Source organism: Tachypleus tridentatus, chromosome 1 (genome assembly GCF_004210375.1).
Source record: "Tachypleus tridentatus isolate NWPU-2018 chromosome 1, ASM421037v1, whole genome shotgun sequence".
Taxonomy (NCBI): domain Eukaryota; kingdom Metazoa; phylum Arthropoda; class Merostomata; order Xiphosura; family Limulidae; genus Tachypleus; species Tachypleus tridentatus.
In genome coordinates, this window is record NC_134825.1 from 160,180,451 (window position 1) to 160,201,783 (window position 21,333).

The 21,333-nt window shown below is 32.2% G+C and overlaps 1 protein-coding gene across 1 annotated transcript in view; it reads left to right on the forward strand.

Moving 5' to 3' along the window:
* The window catches only part of LOC143229032 (ryanodine receptor-like), a 243,367-nt gene that overhangs the window by 85,636 nt on the left and 136,398 nt on the right, over positions 1 to 21,333 (forward strand). Inside the window, 14 exon segments of the mRNA XM_076460689.1 lie at positions 348 to 464; positions 1,400 to 1,485; positions 2,538 to 2,591; positions 4,336 to 5,227; positions 6,278 to 6,461; positions 10,276 to 10,440; positions 10,751 to 10,944; positions 11,249 to 11,446; positions 11,931 to 12,068; positions 12,899 to 13,051; positions 17,422 to 17,537; positions 18,549 to 18,709; positions 19,653 to 19,751; positions 20,132 to 20,414. Of these exon segments, the coding sequence (XP_076316804.1) occupies positions 348 to 464; positions 1,400 to 1,485; positions 2,538 to 2,591; positions 4,336 to 5,227; positions 6,278 to 6,461; positions 10,276 to 10,440; positions 10,751 to 10,944; positions 11,249 to 11,446; positions 11,931 to 12,068; positions 12,899 to 13,051; positions 17,422 to 17,537; positions 18,549 to 18,709; positions 19,653 to 19,751; positions 20,132 to 20,414 (2,840 nt within the window).

Below are 21,333 nucleotides of genomic sequence, written 5' to 3' on the forward strand. Positions count from 1 at the left end.
TTAAAAATAAAAGGAAGAAAGTGTTAAAAATTATATTAAAATTATATGATTTCTGAATATTTTTATATAGAATTACAATTATTAAATTATTTGTAAACTTTGACAACTAAAAATAAAAAAGAATGCATGATACAAACATTCTCTGTTTACTGTTAGTTTTATGCTTTTATATGAGAAGGTTATCTGTACTAATTTTCTGTTTAATCATTTAAAGTAATTGGACCATAATGGTATCTGTTAGTTAATGCACATTTGTCAAATACAAACTCTACACACAATTTTGTTACATATAATCTACATTAGATTGTATATTTCTCTGTAATTACATAATTGTTTTCTGAATGTAGAAGTGACTCTCCTCCAGCCCTGAAGATATCTCACAAAATGTTTGAGACAGTTGAGAAAGCAAACTGGGAATTCTTGAGGTTAAGTTTGCCTGTTACTTGTCATGATGAATTCATCAAGTGAGTAGACAATAGTTTCATGTAGTTGAGCTTCAAATTTGGTATAAACATTGATTGAATATTTATATTAGAATAACTTATTCATTAAATAACCCTTCAGCATTAGATACATTGTTTTGTTGTTTTTTTTAAGTTTGGTTGCTGTTAAGCACAAAGCCATTCAATGGGCTATCCATGTTCTGCCCATCTTTTGTTTCAAACCTGATTTTTAGCATTATAAATCTACTTAACTGTGAACCACTGAGGGGCGCTTTAAAGCTTTGGTTTTCATGATGTAATTTTATGCTATTGCTAAATAGAAAGTGTCGTAACTTTGTAAAGGTTACTATGAATTTAGAAAATTGAAATCTGTTGAGAGAATTTTTTGTTAATTTGTATATGCAAGCAGAGTTAGATTTATAAAGTATGATTTACTTTTAAATTTACAATTACAATAGCATATGAATATAAATACTTCCTAAATAAACAGTGAAATTGTATAAAGTACAAAACTACCAGTTACCAATGGGTCTGTTTCTGGTTATTTTTATATTGTGTTGTATTGCTATTTGGTATCATCAGTTTTAACGCTTTAACAAGGCTTGTGATTTTGTTATAGCAGGACACTGTTCCACTCAACGTGTAATCTACAAAATCTATGACATTGTTATTTTATTTTATTTGTTTTTAGCTAAGGACATATAGGGCAGTAGAGAAAAAAGTTTTGCTCAGTGAAGGAATATGTAAAGGTGTAATGTTTTTCAGTATATTAGTGAATTTACTTGAAACTATCACTTGTTTAGCAGAAAAACAATTGAAATTTGCAGTTTAAATTGAACTTTTCGCCCAGTGTAAATACTATAATACAATAATCAAAACATTAAAAATATCAAAAAATATTGAAAATGCTTAGAGAAAATTACTCTTCCTCAACTAATTCTTACAAGTAATTTCAGTGAGACAGAAAAAAGTCATAGGTTAGAGGAAATGAAGTGTAAACAGAGAAGAGCCTTAGCAGAGAAGTCTGGCATTCGTCATCCAGGTATGACGGAGAGATTGTGTTTATAATGATAAATCATTTGTTTATATTTCATGTATGTAAGTGACTTTTTGTTACTCTCTTGGCTCACTCACAGTAGAACCAGAAATTAGTTGTAGCATTTGATGTAACTTGTTTTTTTGTTTTGTTTTTATTTTCCTTGGTAACTTGGAATTTGCTAGTTTCAAGGTTAAATACATAAATTAGCAGTCTAAGCTAAAATAATCCAAATTTTATAGAAATTGTACAGTCATTCTCATTGTGATATCTGAAATAATTTTACAATACTATTTTATATTATGCATGGACAAGCTTTGTTATAATGCAAAACATCCTTTTTTCTTTGTTTTTTTTTTTAAATTATCTTAAATATTAAAGAAACTACCACCAAAAATTAATTTGTAGATTTTAGTCCAGTTATATTTTTCACTTGTGAACATAAAAAAACACAAAAAACATAGGTGGTATTTCCCTTTCACTTTGAGTAAAATAAAATTAGTCATTAGAATGTGCAAACAGACATTAGATATAGATAACAGTTTATTTGTGTATTTAATAAGTACTTGAGATATTTTCTCTTAAAGCTCTTTATTGGGTTGTGATTGGCTATGAATGTTTACAAATTTGTCCTGAGCCTAAAATTGTGAAAACTACTATCTGAGAGTTAACATGCCTATAAGCCAAAAGATAGTATGATTTTTGTTATCACCCACTTTTGGTTTACTTAGTCTGTACATAGCTGACTTATTTTAACTATTATTTGCAGCATCTCTTTAGAACTTCATTTTACTTTTGTTGTTTCTGATCATTGTAAATGTTATTTTAAAAAAATGTCATTTTGGTCAGCTTTGTTTCTATCAACTTCTCAGTTCACTAGATAAAGTTTTCATATAAAACATTTTTAAACAGTACTAATATATTTATGTTTTTCATGTAAATGAATATTCAAATCTTAGTGCCCATAAATATGGAAAAAGAAGAAGCTTTTTTATAGGTTTTTAATTTGCGACATTTGTTTAGGCATTAAACTATGACAATGTTTCTTGAACTTGTAGCCAACCTTGAGCAACATATGTTGAAGAGTGGATTCAGTTTATCAGACATCAAAGGTAAATCACTGACAATACTACATATAAGTTCACAGTGTAGAACTAATTAACATATATTGCTGTACAAATTTTTATGTAACTATAATGTATTTATAATTGTAATATATCTTATTGCTATTTAGCGTTCGTAATAAATATACAACTTATAATTTTGATGTTCATGTTAATTAATTCCTCTCAGTTAAGCTTCTTTTATTGTGGTTTGTTTACTAATTATGTCAAAATGGAAATTACTTCCAAGGATAACTCATAACTTTGTTTTTATAAACATTACACCTGTATGTAATTAACACATTACTTTTCAGTTACCTTTTTTTTTTGTATGCATTTATATAAAATGATCTCTGTGATTCATAACTGTATTCTTATTGTCAGTTTTTAGAGAGAGTGGTATTTTCATTTCAGTCTGATATCCCTTAAAGCAATGAGATGGACCCACAGAATAACAGGAGATTTGAGAATATTTTTATTACAGTGTAATGCTGAATTCTCTGAGTTTAATTGTGCAAATTATATCAGATTGATTGGACATAAACATTCAGCAATACAAACAATCTCTTTGAATACAAACACAGTATGTGTGTTGTTGTAACATAAAGAACAATCACATTTGCAGGATAATTGAAAATTGTTAGTTCTCTAAATTAAAGCTGTTGCATTGAAATAGCCTCTATAAAAGTTAACTCTTCCAGTCTTAAAAGGATTCACATTAAAAATATAAAAAATCTATAGTGCCATACCTTACTTACCATGGTATATAGTACTTTCCACATTACTGGCCATTTCTATTTGAATATAAGGGAGGTTGTAGGTTTGGGACATCACCTAAACTAGCATTATAAAAAATGGCTGTCCACTTTCATACACAAGGTGGAACTTTAAAGATCTTTATGCACGGGCAGACCAGATGTTATCTCTGGGTAGTGATGAGGTAGCTAGGTGCAAAAGTAACTGAACAACATCTTTGACTACTTGTTTTGGGAAAAAACTGACAATTGCATCAAAAATGCATAGTATGCTTGCATAACACGTGAGTAACTGAATTAAGCCATTGATCTTATGTGTGATAGAAGTAAATGCTTTGATTATTATTTCATTAGAAATTACCTTTATTGTACAAAGGTTTAAGATACCATGTGAATACTCTTGTACAGTTCTGTCATTTATATTAGTCCTTTGAGATACAGAAAAGTTTATCTAATTCCTTACCATAAAGTTGTTTGTTCAAAGTGAAAAAAACAGCTAAAACAGTTTTTTTTATTTAAACACTACCTGTTTATTTACACTAGAACTTCTATTCAAAGGTTTAATCATAGTCATAAAAGTATGGGATGGAGGATGGTTGATATATGCTATGCATAAACAAGCCTTATGACTCAAAAATATTATTTTCCAATTGTGAGGAGTAAACCCACTTTTAGTTAAAAAGTGAGGGATATGCCTCTTACCTTTAACTCGCACATGATTGTGTATATTATTATTATTTTTTTACATACTTTTAGTTTAATTAAATCTTTATGGAAAAATAAATTGATTGCAAGTCTGTTTATTGAAATTATTCTTAGATACGTGCATAATTTGTTTATTTACTTTGACTCAAATTGAACCTCATTATCATCTTAAAATTTATTTTAGTAGTAATAACCATGATGCACTCTGTCAGAATTTTGTCATTCTTTCAAATTTCTGTCATAGTTTTTTTAAATTTTTTAACCATATTTTGGATTATGAACATATTTTTCAGACTTGCAACGAGGCTACTCTGACGATGTTGTGGAAACAGTTGAAACTATGAAATCTCTTAATGTGGATCACAATAAACACCTTGCACAACCCCCACAACCAACTCTTGCACGACAACGAGCTGGTTCAAAGAGTGCATTGCATAAAACCCAGTCCTTTGATTTAACAGTGACAAATCTTCCTATACCTGGAGAAAGACCCCCTGATTCTTCAAAATTGAGAGCTGCATCCAGTGAAGAGGCACTCCATGAGAAAGGCTTAGACAAGAGTATGAAGAAAAGTGTCACACCTGAGCCTTCCTCAAGCTTCATGGATGACAAACAGAAAAAGAGAGGCCGTTCTCCCTTCCGCTTTTTTTCAAAGAAAAAGGAAGGCTTGGAGAGGAGAGCAAAAAGTGCTTCAATGCGTACTGGAGGATTAGACTCCAGCAAGCAGTATGGTTATGATCTTCATTTAGAAGGTAGTAAACCACTTTCTTCTCCCACAAGTGCCTCTCTTAGTGTCCGAGCTCCAGTTGTACGGGTTCTATCTGCCAGCAGTTCTTCCAACATTGGGGCACCATTTGTACCTGATCGACCAACCAGTCTCACCAGTGGAGGCATTGTGTCAGGGGGAATAGTTTCCCCTGAAAGAGTTACAAATATTAATAGGAGGCAGTCCCGTCCTGTTGTTCAAGTGCCAGAAGATACTATTGATCTTGAAATAGCAAATGTGGGGCTTGAATTACTTGATGAATATTTCTATGGTGTAAGAATTTTCCCAGGACAAGACCCTAACCATGTTTACTGTGGCTGGGTGACAACTACGTATCACTATTTTGATAAAAGCTTTGATAATAGTAAAGTTCGTAGGGTGATGTTTCAACATTTGGAAGATGGGTCTCATCTCGAAGTGTAAGTCCTGAATAATATCTAAAAAGTATAAGTTTAAGAAAGTAAAAAAAAAAAATGTATCAAATTAATCAAAGCCATATTAAGTGAATCCTTATAATTTTGAATTATATTTGTTGAAAGTTACACTTAAATGTATAGCATTCCTTTGTACCTTTAAAATTACTTTGTCTTTATGGTTAGATATCACTTAGTTATTGGTTATTTTGTTTACAATAATTAATGCTGAAAGTTCTATATACCTCATTTACATATGTCACATTACCTTTGTTTAGATGCTCAGTTTGTGTATTGAAGTGACCTAATTCAAGGGTTTGGGTGGGTACAGAGGGATTTCACAGTGTTTGGCATTCATATTAGAGACAAAAATGTACTTTGATAAAGACCTTGAACTATTTATATGTAAAGATGGCTCGTTTGGGTTGAGAGAATATTTTACGTAGAGGAGCGAAAAACGTTTCCACCTTCTTCGGTCATCGTCAGGTTCACAAAGAAAGAAAGAAAGGTGACTGACCGGAAGCTAACCACATGTTTGAAAGGAGTTGTGTAACTGAGTGTTGGAATGAAGAGGGAATGCTAAGATGTTTGAATATATAATAAATGTAAGCAAGCCCTCTACATTCCGACTCTCAGCTACACAACCCCTTTCAAATATGTGGTCAGCTTTTGGTCAGTTACCTCTTTCTTTCTTTGTGAACCTGACGATGACCGAAGAAGGTTGAAACGTTGTTCGCTCCTCTATGTAAAATATTTTCTCAACCCAAAGGAGCTGTTTTTACGTATATATTTTTTCTCTACAAGTGAGTTTTCTCAACATCACCTTGAACTATTAATCTGAACAATTATATACTTTGCTGTCAAAAAAAACTTACCTCTCAATAGAGTTTATCTACTAACATGTAGGTTTATGAGGAGAGGTTGAATTGTGTTTCTAGTACACTTCAAGCATGTGCTTCATATAAATGTAAAGTTTTTTTATTTAAGTTGTGCACTGTGGAGTTAGACTTTTTAAATTCATTTTTGTTGGCAAATCATGAAACGTACTCTTAACAGTTACAGTTTGGAAAGACAGAACTGTTACATGGTGTGTGCTGGACAACTTCATGCAGAAGTTAACCAGAGTGAATCTGGTGCTCGTAGTGCAAACCAGGGAATGTATGTGGGTTGTCACATTGATGTATCTACTGGAATAGTTACATTTACTGCTGATGGAAAGTCAACGAAACACAAGTTCAAGGTATGTTCATATCCTGTAGTATTTCCAATGGTACCTTTCATTTTGTCTGAATATATAAGTTTCGTGAAAACTCTGTCAGAAATTTTATGATGAGGTTGCACTAGGTTAAACAAGCTATACGTTATAAATTTATATATATATACTCTTCAAAAAAAGAAACGCAAAAGGGATATTTTTGTTATTTTAAAGAGAAATATATGTAATAACATTACAAGCTCATAGTATGTGATGTTACACGTGTTAAGACACTGATTGTTAGACCAAAATGACAATAAAAGTTGTACACTTTAAAAACGGAGGAAAACATCGGATTTTTCGCCAAAACACATTCATGTCCAATAAATTTGTTTGAGAGATCTGCATGTTCTGCAAGTGCAACATGTGCAAAATCCCTATAAAAGTGACAGGTTTTCGGTTTCCATAGCTCAGTGTTAAGCCACCGACACGCAATACAGTTACGCCAAGACTGACTGAAGCACAATGCAACAATGCTATTGGTCGCTTGGAAGCAGGCGAATCTCGATCAGATGTTGCCAGAGCTGTGAATGTCCACCCAAGCACCATCACAAGACTATGGAATAGTCACGAACAACATGGATCAACTTGTGACCGTCCACGATCTGGCAGACCTCGTGTGACCACGCCCGCACAAGATCGCTACATCCAGTTACATCACCTTCGGGATAGAACCACCACTTTGACGTCTACTGCCTCAACCATACCAGTTCTGCGTAGGATTTCCGATCAGACCGTACGCAACCGTCGACGAGATTCTTAGGCCCCATGTGCAATCCATCATGGTGAACGTCAACGACGTTTTTCAACATGACAACGCTCGTCCTCACACAGCCCGACTCACCACTGTCTTCTTGAGACACCACAACATCAACGTTCTTCCCTGGCCCTCCAGATCACCAGATTTAAACCCCATCGAACATCTTTGGGACGAGTTGGACCGACGTCTGTGACGGCAACAACCTCAATCGCAGACTCTACCTCAGCTTGCAGCAGCTTTGCAGGCTCAGTGGACAGCCATTCCACAGGATGTGATTCGTGATCTCATCGCTTCCATGGGCAGGAGATGCCAAGCAGTTATTGATGTTCACGGGGGGCATACTCGTTATTGACGTTGAGTGACGTTAAACTTCATCTAGTGAGCGTGGACTTTGCCTTTGCAGACTTTGGATGTTCAGCAGTGAATGTGCAAAGTTTCACACATGTCATACAGAACTACCCAGAATAAACTTGTTAACAATATGTCTCAAATTTTGCCTTTTGTGTTTCTTTTTTTGAAGAGTATATATATATATATATATATATGTTATGCATAATGTTTTAACACTATACACGTTTTATTTTTCAGGTTATAATTTTTCAAACTATTAAATCAAATGATCGTTAAAATATCCTTATGATGTCCAGTAGGGTAGCCCTTATTTTTTAAAGTTTTGATTTAAAACACTCTTACTTCCTCAATTTGTTCCAATGTATATAAGTAAGTAAGTTTCACTAATCACAGTGATGAGGATAGAAGAGTAATTGTAAAAAATCAACATTCTCTAAACCTATAAAGAGGACAAGAAGAAATATTATAATTCCAGATTTAGCAGAAGCTATGGACAGAACTAACATCTGTCCTTACTGCCACAGCTCTTTGCCTTGTTCATGATGTGTAAGAGTCAACCATGAGTCTTTCCTCATTCTAAAGATGTCAACATTGCTTCCATGAAGAACTTGTTAAACAACTTAATGGAACAACTCCAGTCAACTATTTTACTTTTAGTTCACTGCAGTATTGTTCTTCTTAATGATCTCACAGGGAGAGAGCAAATGGATCATCTGCCATTGATCCTATTTGGAGCAGGTGCAAACCAACTTCTAAGTATTTAAAGGTTGATCTCTAGCATCGGAGAAGCTCAAGCCTCTGCTGTGATACATTTGTTGGAAGAGTGGGAAGTCAGTGATCCTGTAAAGGCAATTTGCTTTGATGCAACAGCAAGTAATGATGGTTAAGAAATAGAGCGTGAGTGCTGTAGAGCAATTCTAACATAATAATCTTATGTGTTTGGCATGCTGGTGTCATATCTTAGAACTTGTCCTATCATGTGTTTTAAAAGGCTGTTTGTGGCTTTCCTCTGGTTCAGCTATTGCAGTTTATGGTCGATTTCAGCAATCTTGAAAACACATGTACTATTCCGGTTATGAAACTGATACTGATAATGATGAAGTAGGAGAAGCCATACAGGAAGTTAAGGACATTGTCATTGTGTTTACTACAAGACAAACTCTGGCTGACCACACTACAGATGATTATTGAGAGCTTTTGGAATTAGCCATGACTTTGCTTGATAGCATCGCTTTTCATGCAGTGGGATTTTACAAAGGGAGCACTGCATTATGCATGATGGACAACCAAAACATTATATGCCCTCAAGACCTGGGTGTTAATGGAATGATTCTAAGGAATGTGGACTCTGTGACATCTGCTTTTTTGTTATTTGAGTCTATCCTAAGGCATGGTTCACTGCTTCTGCTGCCATTTTTTACTCTTTACAGTTATCTTAACTTCCTACAATTTCCTAGTAAATATAATAAGATGACTTCTCCCCTTTCAAAATATGTCTGTCTAAAATTTGATAAACATCTGTTATCTCAAGAAGTAACTGATAGGTTTGGCATTCTTTGATTCAGCTGTATCCACAGAGACAAAATGAGCAATGGCAAATGCACTAAATAAGTTTGTTTGTTTGTTTTTGAATTTCGCCCAAAGCTACTCGAGGGCTATCTGTGCTAGCCGTCCCTAATTTAGCAGTGTAAGACTAGAGGGAAGGCAGCTTGTCATCACCACCCACTGCCAACTCTTGGGCTACTCTTTTACCAATGAATAGTGGGATTAACTGTAACATTATAATGCCCCCATGGCTGAAAGGGCGAGCATGTTTGGCACGACCGGGATGCGAACCCGCGACCCTCAGATTACGAGTCGCACGCCTTAACACGTTTGGCCATGCCGGACCACACTAAATAAGAAAGAAGGCATTACTTAATCTTCAAATCACATTTAGCTGAATATCAGGTAGTCTGAAGACATGTCTATTGAAGATTTTATCACAAAGAACATAACAAGCATATTTAGGTGCTCCAAAATTAAATCTGGATTATGACCCCAAGTTGTGGGAACCTGGAGAGGAGTAAAAAAAAGACACTACAAACTGTTCAACACTTGAATGTCATAAATGACAATGCTGAAAGGAGTGTAGCCCTTACTGCAGAATAAAATGTCATCATAACAGAGAAACAAGACAGAAGCATTTCCTCCTTCAAGTTTTGCATAATCTCAGAAGATGCTTTTCTAGCAATAAAAAGGAAACAATAACAATGCAGAAGTGATTAACTACACCTAAACCATATAATTATATCATTGTACATTCAACAAAATAATAATGCATGCTAAATTATTCATTTATAATAGATAACAAATGTGTTTTTGTATCACAACATATGTCCAATACCATGTTACTGCAGTCAAGAATTTCAGCTCCATTGAATGACCTACAAATATGTTGAAAATTGAATGAATCTTGACATATGATGGGTTTTTTTTTGTACATTGAAATAAAATTAGTGGTGAGAGCTGAATAATATTTAGCTGAAATTTTATCTACAAATAAGGACCAACCTAATGTCTGTGCAGATTCAACTTAAAGTATATGAAAGTGTTAAAAAGGTAAGTGGTGATTAAAATCTAGAGGTGATAAAGGTGTGAAAGCTGTAGAAACCAAGCTAATTTTTAAACTATTTGCATTTTTTACAGATGGAACCTGGCACCAAACTCTTTCCAGCTGTTTTCTTTGAGGCTACAAGTAAAGACTCCCTTCAGTTTGAACTAGGTCGAACAACTGACACGCTCCCATTGTCGGCAGCATTACTACATAGTACAGAAAAACATATCAGTCCACAATGTCCACCTAGGTTAAAGGTAAATTGTTTATTAAAATTTTGTCTTCGTTGTGAATTCTGAGATTTAATTACATACAATGGAAAACAGGTTATTTACAAATGTGCATAGAAGTAAAAAAAAGTTAACTAATTATATTTACACTCAAAACTGGAACTAATTTTCACATAACTTACCATATGATTAGGGTTTTCATATTACACAGTATTTAATTATTTTTGAAGCATACAGTTAAAAATGAGCATATTTAATATTAACTAATGTGATTTTTGGTTTAAAATAATAAATACTTCTACAAAATATTTATGAGGCTCTAATATGTACACAACAGGTCCAGTGCCTTCAGTCTTTCCAGTGGGCTCGAGTACCGAATCAGTTCTTGAAACCACATGCTCTAAAACTGTCTGATGTTCGTGGCTGGAGTATGCTCTGTGAAGATCCTGTCTCTATGCTTGCTATCCATATTCCTGAAGAAGATCGCTGTGCTGATATCTTGGAGCTAATTGAATTTGAGAAGCTATTAAGGTTTTAATTTTAGATTTATTAAAAAAAGTAATTCTTGATTTCTGTTCAGATTATCAGGCCTTAATTTTTTGTCAAAAATTATGGAAAAGAAAGATGAAAATCTATTTCATTTCTATTTTAACACCTTTTGATATGAGCAACCTTAAGAAAGTTTGTGGTAATATGTCATTTTCATATGACAAGTTTATGATTTTCAGGTGTCAATGTTTCATATTTATTTTATTTGCACTTGTTCTTTTGTAGAAAAGTTAAGTTACTTTTAAGCTTATAGCTGTATTAAACAATAGACTTTTATCTTCTGTAGCTTCCATGCCCATACTCTTGCCTTGTATGGTGCTCTGTGTTTCCAAGGTAACCATAGAGCAGCTCACATTATCTGCTCCCATGTGGACACGAAACAACTGTTATATGCCATCCAGTCAGAATATATGTCTGGTCCACTACGAACAGCATTTACTGATCTGCTCATTGCACTACATCTAGAATTTCATGCTTATGCAAGGCAAGCAGCCAGTTATGATTAATTGACATATCCTTTTTGGTCTAAAGTGCTTGATATAGGAACAGCTGTTCTTTATTTATTTGTATTTTGTAATTTTTAATTTTCTGGACAGGTTTAGTGAGATTTTTTCATAACACTATAGCGTTTATAAATAAGAGTATTGAGGGTGTTGTTGTTTTTTTTCTCTGATTTCTTCTGAGAAAATATAACAGTGAACTTATAAGTAAATTGTATGCAGCTTGTAATATTTATGTTTACTTTGTATGATATTCTTTTGAGTGAATTGTTAATAACATAATTTTTATAAAATATCTTTATTTAGATTTCAGTCATAGGAGTTATGTAAAGAGGTTACAACTAATTATTTTCTTTACATTATTGTATTTAGTATTAATCAAAACAAAACATATAGGTAATATATAGAAGGTTACTAAATAATAAACAACATCATGATACAAGCATTATTTTAATTCTTTGTCCACAGAAGCCTAACCCAGAATGAGTTCATCATTCCAATGGGGTCAGAGATCCGAACCATGTATGAAGACCCAAGTCTTGCCCACTCATTTTCTACTTTAGAGTGTGTGTCTATTAGACCTCAAATGACCATGAGTCCTACCCCGTAAGTATATTTATATATTTAACCTGTTCAGATGAATGATCCTCATTGAATGCGTAATCTCTCAGGTAATCATGAGTTACTTTCCATATAGTGTACTGTCAGATGCTATGCATATTGTACCTGAGACAATCGAGTTATAATCATTAATGGTCTGTGATTACAACCAGTATATATATGTATATATACATCAAGGAAGTATGTGGGTCATAACCTGTAAGTTCATAATTCCTTTAACCGTTTATTATTTTGATAGTTTTATTCTGTATGATATCTTTAACTTCTATAATGATTTTCTTGGAAACTATTAAAAAAATTCAGCCAGTCTGAACCTTTGACTTAACAAGTGTCAAAAGTAGTTTTAACTTTCTAACATTTTAACATTTATACTTATTCAATATCTTTTACTTTTTCAGCTTTTGTGGTGAACTCATAGAAGATTTGAATAATTTAAAACAATTGACAAGTTTTGAAAGTGATTTTGAACATTTTAATTTTTTTTACTCATAACAGTGTCTTTAGCTTCATTAGTTTCATTGGCAATTCTGGTGAACTAGTAAATGATTTGATTAATTTAAACAACTGACTTTACAATTTCAAAATTGATTTTATATTTAGTATTATAAAAATAAATATGAAATAATTATCATCTAAAAATATCACTATATTCAACTTTCTTTTTACAGGTAAAATAACATAATATTTTAGTTATATTTCTGTGGAATTTGAATCAACGTACATGCTCACAGTAAGGTTGTTATGTTAATTAGTATCTATGCTGATTTAATAAGAAAGAAAATCTACTTATTCAATATATTTTATTTATTCTATAGGGAGAAGATTGAATCTATTAAGGGTCTTAGCACACCATATTTTCCTGTTAATATACTGAAACAATTTATCATGGAAGCTCTGGATGATGCTGTGCATAAAGGAAGCCGTCCAAATCGTGATCCTATAGGTGGAACCAATGAAAATCTTTTTGTGTATGTGCAAATGTTTTAAACTAAATTTGTTAATCATCTGTAAGAGTGATGTGGTAAATGTTTTGGAAATAAATAGTGTTGTTTTATAATTGTAGGAATGTTCAGTAATGTCATTTCTAAATGGATGACTTTCTGTTAGTTATCTTTAATTCATATTTATTTCATATTTTCAACTGCATTGTAGTGGAAAGGTTTTACCATTAAAGTAAATAACTTAACCCTTTCGGCGAGGTTGGCAACCACAGTCAACCTGAAGGCTCAGCGCAGCAGGCGACCTTCCTTTATTCCTGTTATTCTTATGTAATGAATTTAACATATATAGTATTGGGTACAATCATTGAATATTTCAGGGACTTTTGTTGAGTTATTGCTGAGATATCATGCTCTTAGTATTGATACCGTAATTAGTTGAAGTATCGAACATATATATTCAGCACCATGCCAAGCATTAAAAGTTGTTATTCAGGTGCCAAAAGGGTTAAAATAATTTATTTAGTTAAACTTGATAAGGAATTCACTCTTAAACATAGTAGTATCTACTATACATACATATGCAGTATATGCAATTACTGTCTATTTTATTCTCCTATAATATATGTATATGTCATACCGTAGGAAAGTGTTAAATTATTCTCAAAGTCTAACTTGAAATGTACAGACATGAGCTTTCTGCAATTTCTTGGAATTCTAAAAAAAATTATTTTTTATAGAATGATATTCCTAAGTATGATAGCCATTCCGTAACTCAGTTCCTCTTTTATTAGGTGCTAAGAATTATCACATGTACTAGTCATAAGGTTATCTTGCTCATAAATAAAAGTTTGTTTTGAAAAGTCATGTACATCGTTAATAAGTTTAACTCAGATGATAGATATTAATAAGATAGGAATAATGGCTAGTAATTTCTGTTTTCATAAACTATGTATCTTTGTGCAATTATGGTGGTTCAATTATAAAGACTTTTACCATTTTTGAAAAACAATAATTGGAAATGAGCCAGTCAAAGCATAGATCACAACTGGGAGTGCAATCTAGCAACCTGTCAATTGTGTCCATGAATGGAAGTGTTTTAACAACTGATTACCAGAATGTTGGGAGGTTTTGTGATGTGATGGGTCTCTAGAACTAAATCCATTATTGTTATTCCAAATATATAAACTCAGTCTCATGGTGCAAAAGTTTATTGTTAAATATTTGAGTGCATGTATTGAATGGAAATACATATATTATCAATGATCCCTGTGCCAGTGAAGGTTATTAAGAGATGCTTTAATAAAGAACAAATAGTATTGGGCCTGACTTGAGAAACAATTGTTTTTTGATATCAACAAAATATTTCCTAGATCACAATGGAATGATGGTCCTACGGAAAACATTCTGAATGACTGTGTATCTACAAAGTAAAATATCGTAATGTATAAAAGTTTCCTTGTAGGTCATAGATCCAGATCTACTGTAGGTCTAGACACAATACTTTATAACATATTGCTGGTATTAACAGTGCATTATGCTTTAAGTTTACTATACGTCTACAGGCCTGGACCTGTTGGATGCATATGATTTCTAAAGTTAGCCCTGACATCAATGCCTAATGCTTAGTTACCCTATATATCCCTATATTGATCAAGATATTGAGTAACATTAGTTTTGCCAGGGAGGTTTTAACTACTCGTGGCTAATGATAGTGGCTGCTTTAAAAAACAAACAGTCACCAATAAAATATGAAGTGAATGAATCTACTTATTTTGCTGTTTTGTCAGTGGTTTATTTCAACTTTCATACTCCTAAATGAATTTCCAGTTAGGCCTCATAATGTTCCTAAATAGCATCACAAAGCATCTAGAAACCTAAGTTTCTGGAAGCTGAGTAAGACCTTTATGGGTTTAGTCCTAGTGCATTTTGTTCAGAAATTGTTTTTTAACCCAGGCTCGTATCTGAACATAGTAAATCTAGTTAAGGCCAGGTGATGTGGTATTTTCAAGTGAAATTGATTTTCCAAAGAGTGATGGGATAGAGTCGTTGATAACAGGAATTTTTTAAAATATTTATCACAGATTTGTTCGTAATTTCTCTAAATAATTTGGTTATGAGAAAGAAATAAAGCTGCTCGACATAATGAAGAACACAAATGAACAGTATTTATTATTCACAACAATGCAACTTCAGTGTGTATGTACTTGCTTGTTTGACAATGGATGATTGCTTTTAATGGAGTATAGATAATTTTAATCAGGCTGACTTGGCTGAGATAGTTTACCACATTGTTTAAATCTAATATTATTTACATTAAGGTTAATGTCAGGTTTGTGTGGAATGACTACCACAAATTAGATGATTGGTCATTCTCATTTAAGCTTAAGGATGGCTGTAGCTTTGTGAATCACATGGCCTGTCATTAGAGAACACTGCTATCAACATCCTTGCACAATGTCCAGTGTTACAGCCATGAACAGACCAGATGATACCTCAGAAGAATGGTAAAGAATATAGGCATTTAGAACTAAAGCAACTTAATGATTTTCATGACCACATGTTATGTACAAGCCGCATATAACAGGATACGTAATAATTTTAAAGAATACATTATTAAAATAAGGAGGTTAAAAGTTAATGGTATTCTTATATATCACATTGATAATTCCACACCATAGCAGGGTTTACTTAAAGATAGCTGTATCTTGCCCTAGATAATTCCACACTGTAGCAGGATATGCTCAAGGATAGCTGTATTATGTCTTAGATAATTCTACACTGTAGTAGGATTGACTCAAAGATAGTTATATTGTGTCCCAGATAATTCCACACCATAGCAGGGTTCACTTGAAGTTAGCTGTATCTTGCCCTAGATAATTCCACACTGTAGCAGGATATGCTCAAGGATAGCTGTATCATGTCCTAGATAATTCTACACTGTAGTTGGATTGACTCAAAGATAGCTATATTGTGTCCCAGATAATTCCACACCATAGCACAGTTCACTTGAAGATAGCTGTATCTTGCCCTAGATAATTCCACACTGTAGCAGGATAAGATAACTGTACTGTGTCCTACTCTAAAACTACAAAGATACCTCTGGATACATGCTATCCCGTTCTGTGATTATTCAGCTACTGAAAGGATATGAATCATGCAAATAGTTTTGTCATTTTTCAAGAAGATTTCAATTAATTCACGACTTGTTGTTGAATTTCATGTTTGTTACTTTGTTTTTATTTTGACAACTGTGTAACCTACTTTAATACTGGCAATAATAACAGTCTTTTTTTATTCAGTTCTTATTTAAATACAGCCAAGTTTATTGTTTGCTGCAGTTTTAACTGGCTCGTCGTGTTCTTCAAGTGATGTTATTGCAATAGTCCTTCTCACTATATGATCAGCTACTGTTTAATCTGTTATTTTGTCATCATGTAAATAAGGAGTTTTCATTTTTTGTTCACTATAATTCATACCATATTTTGTTTCTTTTGCATCTTTATTAATATAAGTACTAAACCTGTTCTCTAAATCTCTTGTTGTTACATTATCAGATAACTGTGCTTGTTACATTGTTAACATTGGAAATACAATGAAATGTAAAGCTTGATTTTTTTAGGTAAAATATTTAATTAGAGAATGAAATACTACATTTTTATAGCTACTTTATATTTTATTAACTTTTTCAGTTAAAAGAAATAAAATTCTTGTCTGTTAATGTTATTCCTTCATAATAGGTAGAAATGTAAAACAAGAAGTTAACAACCAAGGTGTGGGAAAATGTCATGATATTACCATACAAATAGTTTGTTTTTTTTTTCTATATAAAACTGAGTGACAGAACATGTGCAAAAAGTTACAAGATAACACTATGCATTAGTCTTTGGTGATAAACTTGATAGGCGAGTTATATTAGAAATGTTGGTATTGTACTGCCTTACATATTTTTACTTATAACATTGTCTGGTGTATTTAAAACCATGAATAAAAGACCATTTAGAAAGAAGTATTAGTTATTGTGGAAAAAAATTGTTTGGTTTCTTTTCCATGACTATTAATTATAAAGTGCTTCTTCTCTTAATACTAATGACACAAATTTTTGTTGAGTTTTTGTTATTTGTGTATGGTTTGAATTTTAGATATTTAAAATTTTTTTCATTAAAACTAAAAGTTTGACCATTTTTTGCAGCAAGTGTAAAAATTAGTTAGGCAACCAATTTAGTTTTTAGAATGATGTTTTGAACATTTACTTTGGAAGTTTATGATGTAGGTTTATAGCATTTTTTAAAATATGACCATGAAGGTTAAAGACAGCAATTCATGTTTCTCATTTTTATTGTCAAAATTATCTCATACTAAGGGCTCTTACGTGATTTTATTTGTCACTTTTCTTTTAGCCCTCTGCTTAAACTAGTTGATAAACTCCTGTTAATTGGACTACTAGATAACCAAGATTTGGAATGGCTGCTAGTCCTCCTGGATCCTAAAACCTTTGACAGAAATTATGATGAAAGTATGTTTTCCTAATTTGTATCATTATAACTTGTACAGTGGTATAAAAATTAAAACATCATCATAAATTTAGACAGGTGTAATAAACTGAATTCACAGTCAACATTTTAAACAACTTGTGTAATGTGCAGTGCTGTTTAAAGCAATTTTAAGAATTGTTTCATTTAATCTTTTGAAATGTTTGAATGTATCTTAATATTCATCAGTTGTACATATGCAGAAAACCATTATAACAAGAGTTTATTTTCAGAATACAGGGTTTAATATTTATACGATTCTCATATGCTGCAATTAGTACTTCACAATAGAAGGTTAGACACACAACATAAACTTGTATATTTAAGTTTTTATTTTGTTGTTGGCATTCATTGTGGTTTGTGTAAATTGAAGACTATAGGAATATTTCTCACATGTTATTATTGTTCTAACTTGTGTACAATATCAGTGAAAATACTATGCAAAAATAACTGAGCATAAATTGAAAGGAGAAATATTGTAGATTTTAAATAAGAATGTTTGCAAGTGTCGATCTATATATTCCTTATCTATATTTTAGGTAGGTACATATAATCATCTGATGATGAGGTGTGTATTGAGAGTGGCACACGAATACTTTTCAGTTGTACTTAGTTGAATTTTCAACGAGTTTTATATGTTTATGATCTGTCTGCATAATTGTTTGTTTATGACACAAAAAAATAAGTGCATATCATAAAGTAAACTAACTAAACTGATGAAGACTTGTTGAAGTGAGTTATAATGTTTCATTTTGAGACATTTAAAACTTGTATAGCCTTGACTTGGATAACAGGTATTCCTAACATAAGTTTTTGGAATTGTTGAAGAAAGCACTTACTGAAGAATCTTTATAAAAATTTTCTCAATGGCTTAAAATAAGTGATGTTTAATTGGAAACAGTGTTATGGAATTGTTATAATTAATTATCTTTCATTAAGTTAATAGAAGTACTTTCTGGTAAGAACATTTTTTATGATTAATTTTTTATCTTCAGAAAGTGAAAACAAATTGAATGGCATGATAGAAATGAACTTGGCTGAAGGAGTGAAACTACAGATGTGCTACCTAATACATCATTTGTATGACTTGCAGCTAGGACATAGGGTTGAAGCTATTGCTTCTTTCTGTGATGACTATGTGTCACATTTACAGGGAGTAAGTGTTTTATTTGTTATATTTTACATATAATATTTTATTATTCTCCTAATATTTACAACTACATATGCAGCTTTATAGTAAATATAGTGGAGTCATTGCTTAACATTATTTTTACTAAAATATTAGTTTTCATCGTGGTACCAGTTAATAACCAAAATATTCCCATTTCAAATCATTAAAACTTCTTGGGAAGTTATTAATCATTTAAAAATAAGTTTACAATATGTTTTGTTATTCTTCATCCTTCTACACAATCTGATCTGATTCACACAGAAAACTAACGTTTTCTGAAATGTAAAACTTTAACTCGAAGATTACATTAATCATACACTTGATAGACACTATCATTTTGTGATGTAAAGCTTCAAGTAGTTATGCTGTTTTAACATGCATATTTTTTTTATTCAATGTACATATATAATTTTCTGATGGTTGTATTTTGAAAGCAGTAGGATATAAAACTCTCTGCATTAGCCATAATTCTGCTTATTATTTGTAACTGCACACTAGCAACTGACAACTGACACAACTCTAACTGGCTTCATATGAAGTGTTTTTTATGTTTTTTAATAATTAGGATTTCATATTTAACAATACACTTTGTTCATAATTTTATTTAGTATTTTTGACACTTGTCACATGCAACATTTAGATAAAAATATTAATGATTGAGTTACTGTATAATTGTGGTTTAAACACATTTTAATTTTTCCATGGTAGCTTTGGCTTTATATGTTACCTGCAACTATTTTAGTAACCAACAATCAAATTTGTGTGCTTCGTTTAATATGAATTTTTGTGTTTTAACAGTCAATTTGTGGCTTGTGTTTTTGTTTTTTAAACAGAGAAATGTTCAAAGTTTTTGGCCAGTTCTCCTTAAGTAATAGTAAGTTACAGTATTTACATGTTTCTGGTGTATCGCAATGGTATCTTATTACAGGACCAATTGAGAAGATACATAGAAATAAAACAATCTGACCTTCCATCATCTGTAGCTGCAAAGAAGACAAGAGAATTCCGTTGCTCACCAAAAGAACAGGTATAACATTACTAAAGTTTGTGTACATTACATTATGAAAACTCTCAACAAACATCTTGTCCTTGTTATGATTACCAGTTGTTAGCACATATTATTCTCTCTGTACTTACTGTTTGCTTATTAGGAGATAAAGTTTAGGCACATTATGCTCTGCATATCCTTGAATTTTTTTAATGATTTTTTGTGGAGTAATTAATACTTTACCCATTATTGTGCAGTGGTAAACCTCAATCTTAAAATATTGTTTCGCATATGCTTAAATATGCGTGCGTGTTTATGTATTTATTGAAATAATTAAGGTTTAAATAATTTAAGATTATGTTAAGAAATGTCAGTTTTCCAGTAATAATAATTATCTCTTTTACATATTATACATATAGATGCGTGCCATCTTGTCATTCAAGAACTTGGAAGAAGATCAATCCGATCAGTGCCCGTGTGGCGAGATCCTTCGAGAGAGACTAAAGTCATTCCATGGATTAATGATGAAGAAAGTTATGCTTTGTGTAGCACAGGCAGAAGAAGAGGACAAGGAAGAGAACTGTAATGAAGGAGAATCAGATAAACGTTGGTCTCAGAAGCTGATGTCTTTGGTGAATATCGTTAGGTTTTCAGGGGAGGATCACACAGAAACATCAGAGGAAAACAAACCCTTACAAGAAGGTTTGTGTCTTAAGTGTGTTTCCTTATAGCAAAGCTACGTTGGGCTATTTGCTGAGTCCACCGAGGGGAATCGAGCCCTTGATTGTAGTGTTGTAAATCCATGGACTTACTGCTTTACTCGTGTCTTAAAAAGTGAAATCAAGCATCTAATTTTAATCAGAAAAAAAGTCTCATTAATTTTCTTTTTATTATAATAAATAGTAGATGCTGTGGAAATATTTGAATTAAGTCTAATTTGTCATCTCTCAACAAATCAATTGTACTGAAATACAGTTGATTCTCAAAGGTTGTTAGGCATTACTAAGAATGGTATTAGTTACTTTGGTATATTCAAATCAGACTGATTGCCCTTAGAACAATGTGGAATGTCAGCTGAATAAAAGGGGATTTAACAAGATATGTTTTTAAATTTGATTGGGTTTGTGAGAACAAAATAATGAAACTGTGTAGAATCTAGTACATAAATATGGACAATATGTAATAATGTCAGCAATACATGTATGTACTTTCTTAGTATGCTGGACAGCCACTTTTACTGCATACTTTATTAATTGAAGTCATACAACAAACTGTTTATATTCAGTGTTACTAATTTCAAAAGGTAATGTTAGACTTACTAGTGCAACTAGCACTATCCGTGTGATTTATCATTGGAGCTTAAAAAAAAGGGTTGTATTCTCAAGGTATCACTTGACTGCTCACTATTGCAGGATACTGATATCAACATCCATATCATATAACCCCTTTCCCCATCAGTTAGCTATTCTGGTATGTAGTTAACTAATTCTAAAACAGTACTGTATTAAATTAAGAAAATATAATGTGCACAGTATTCTTATGTACCACGTTACCAAGTTTTCAGTATTTACGGTAGTTAGAATAGTAAACTGTGTGACATATGAACAGTAAATCTAAAGTA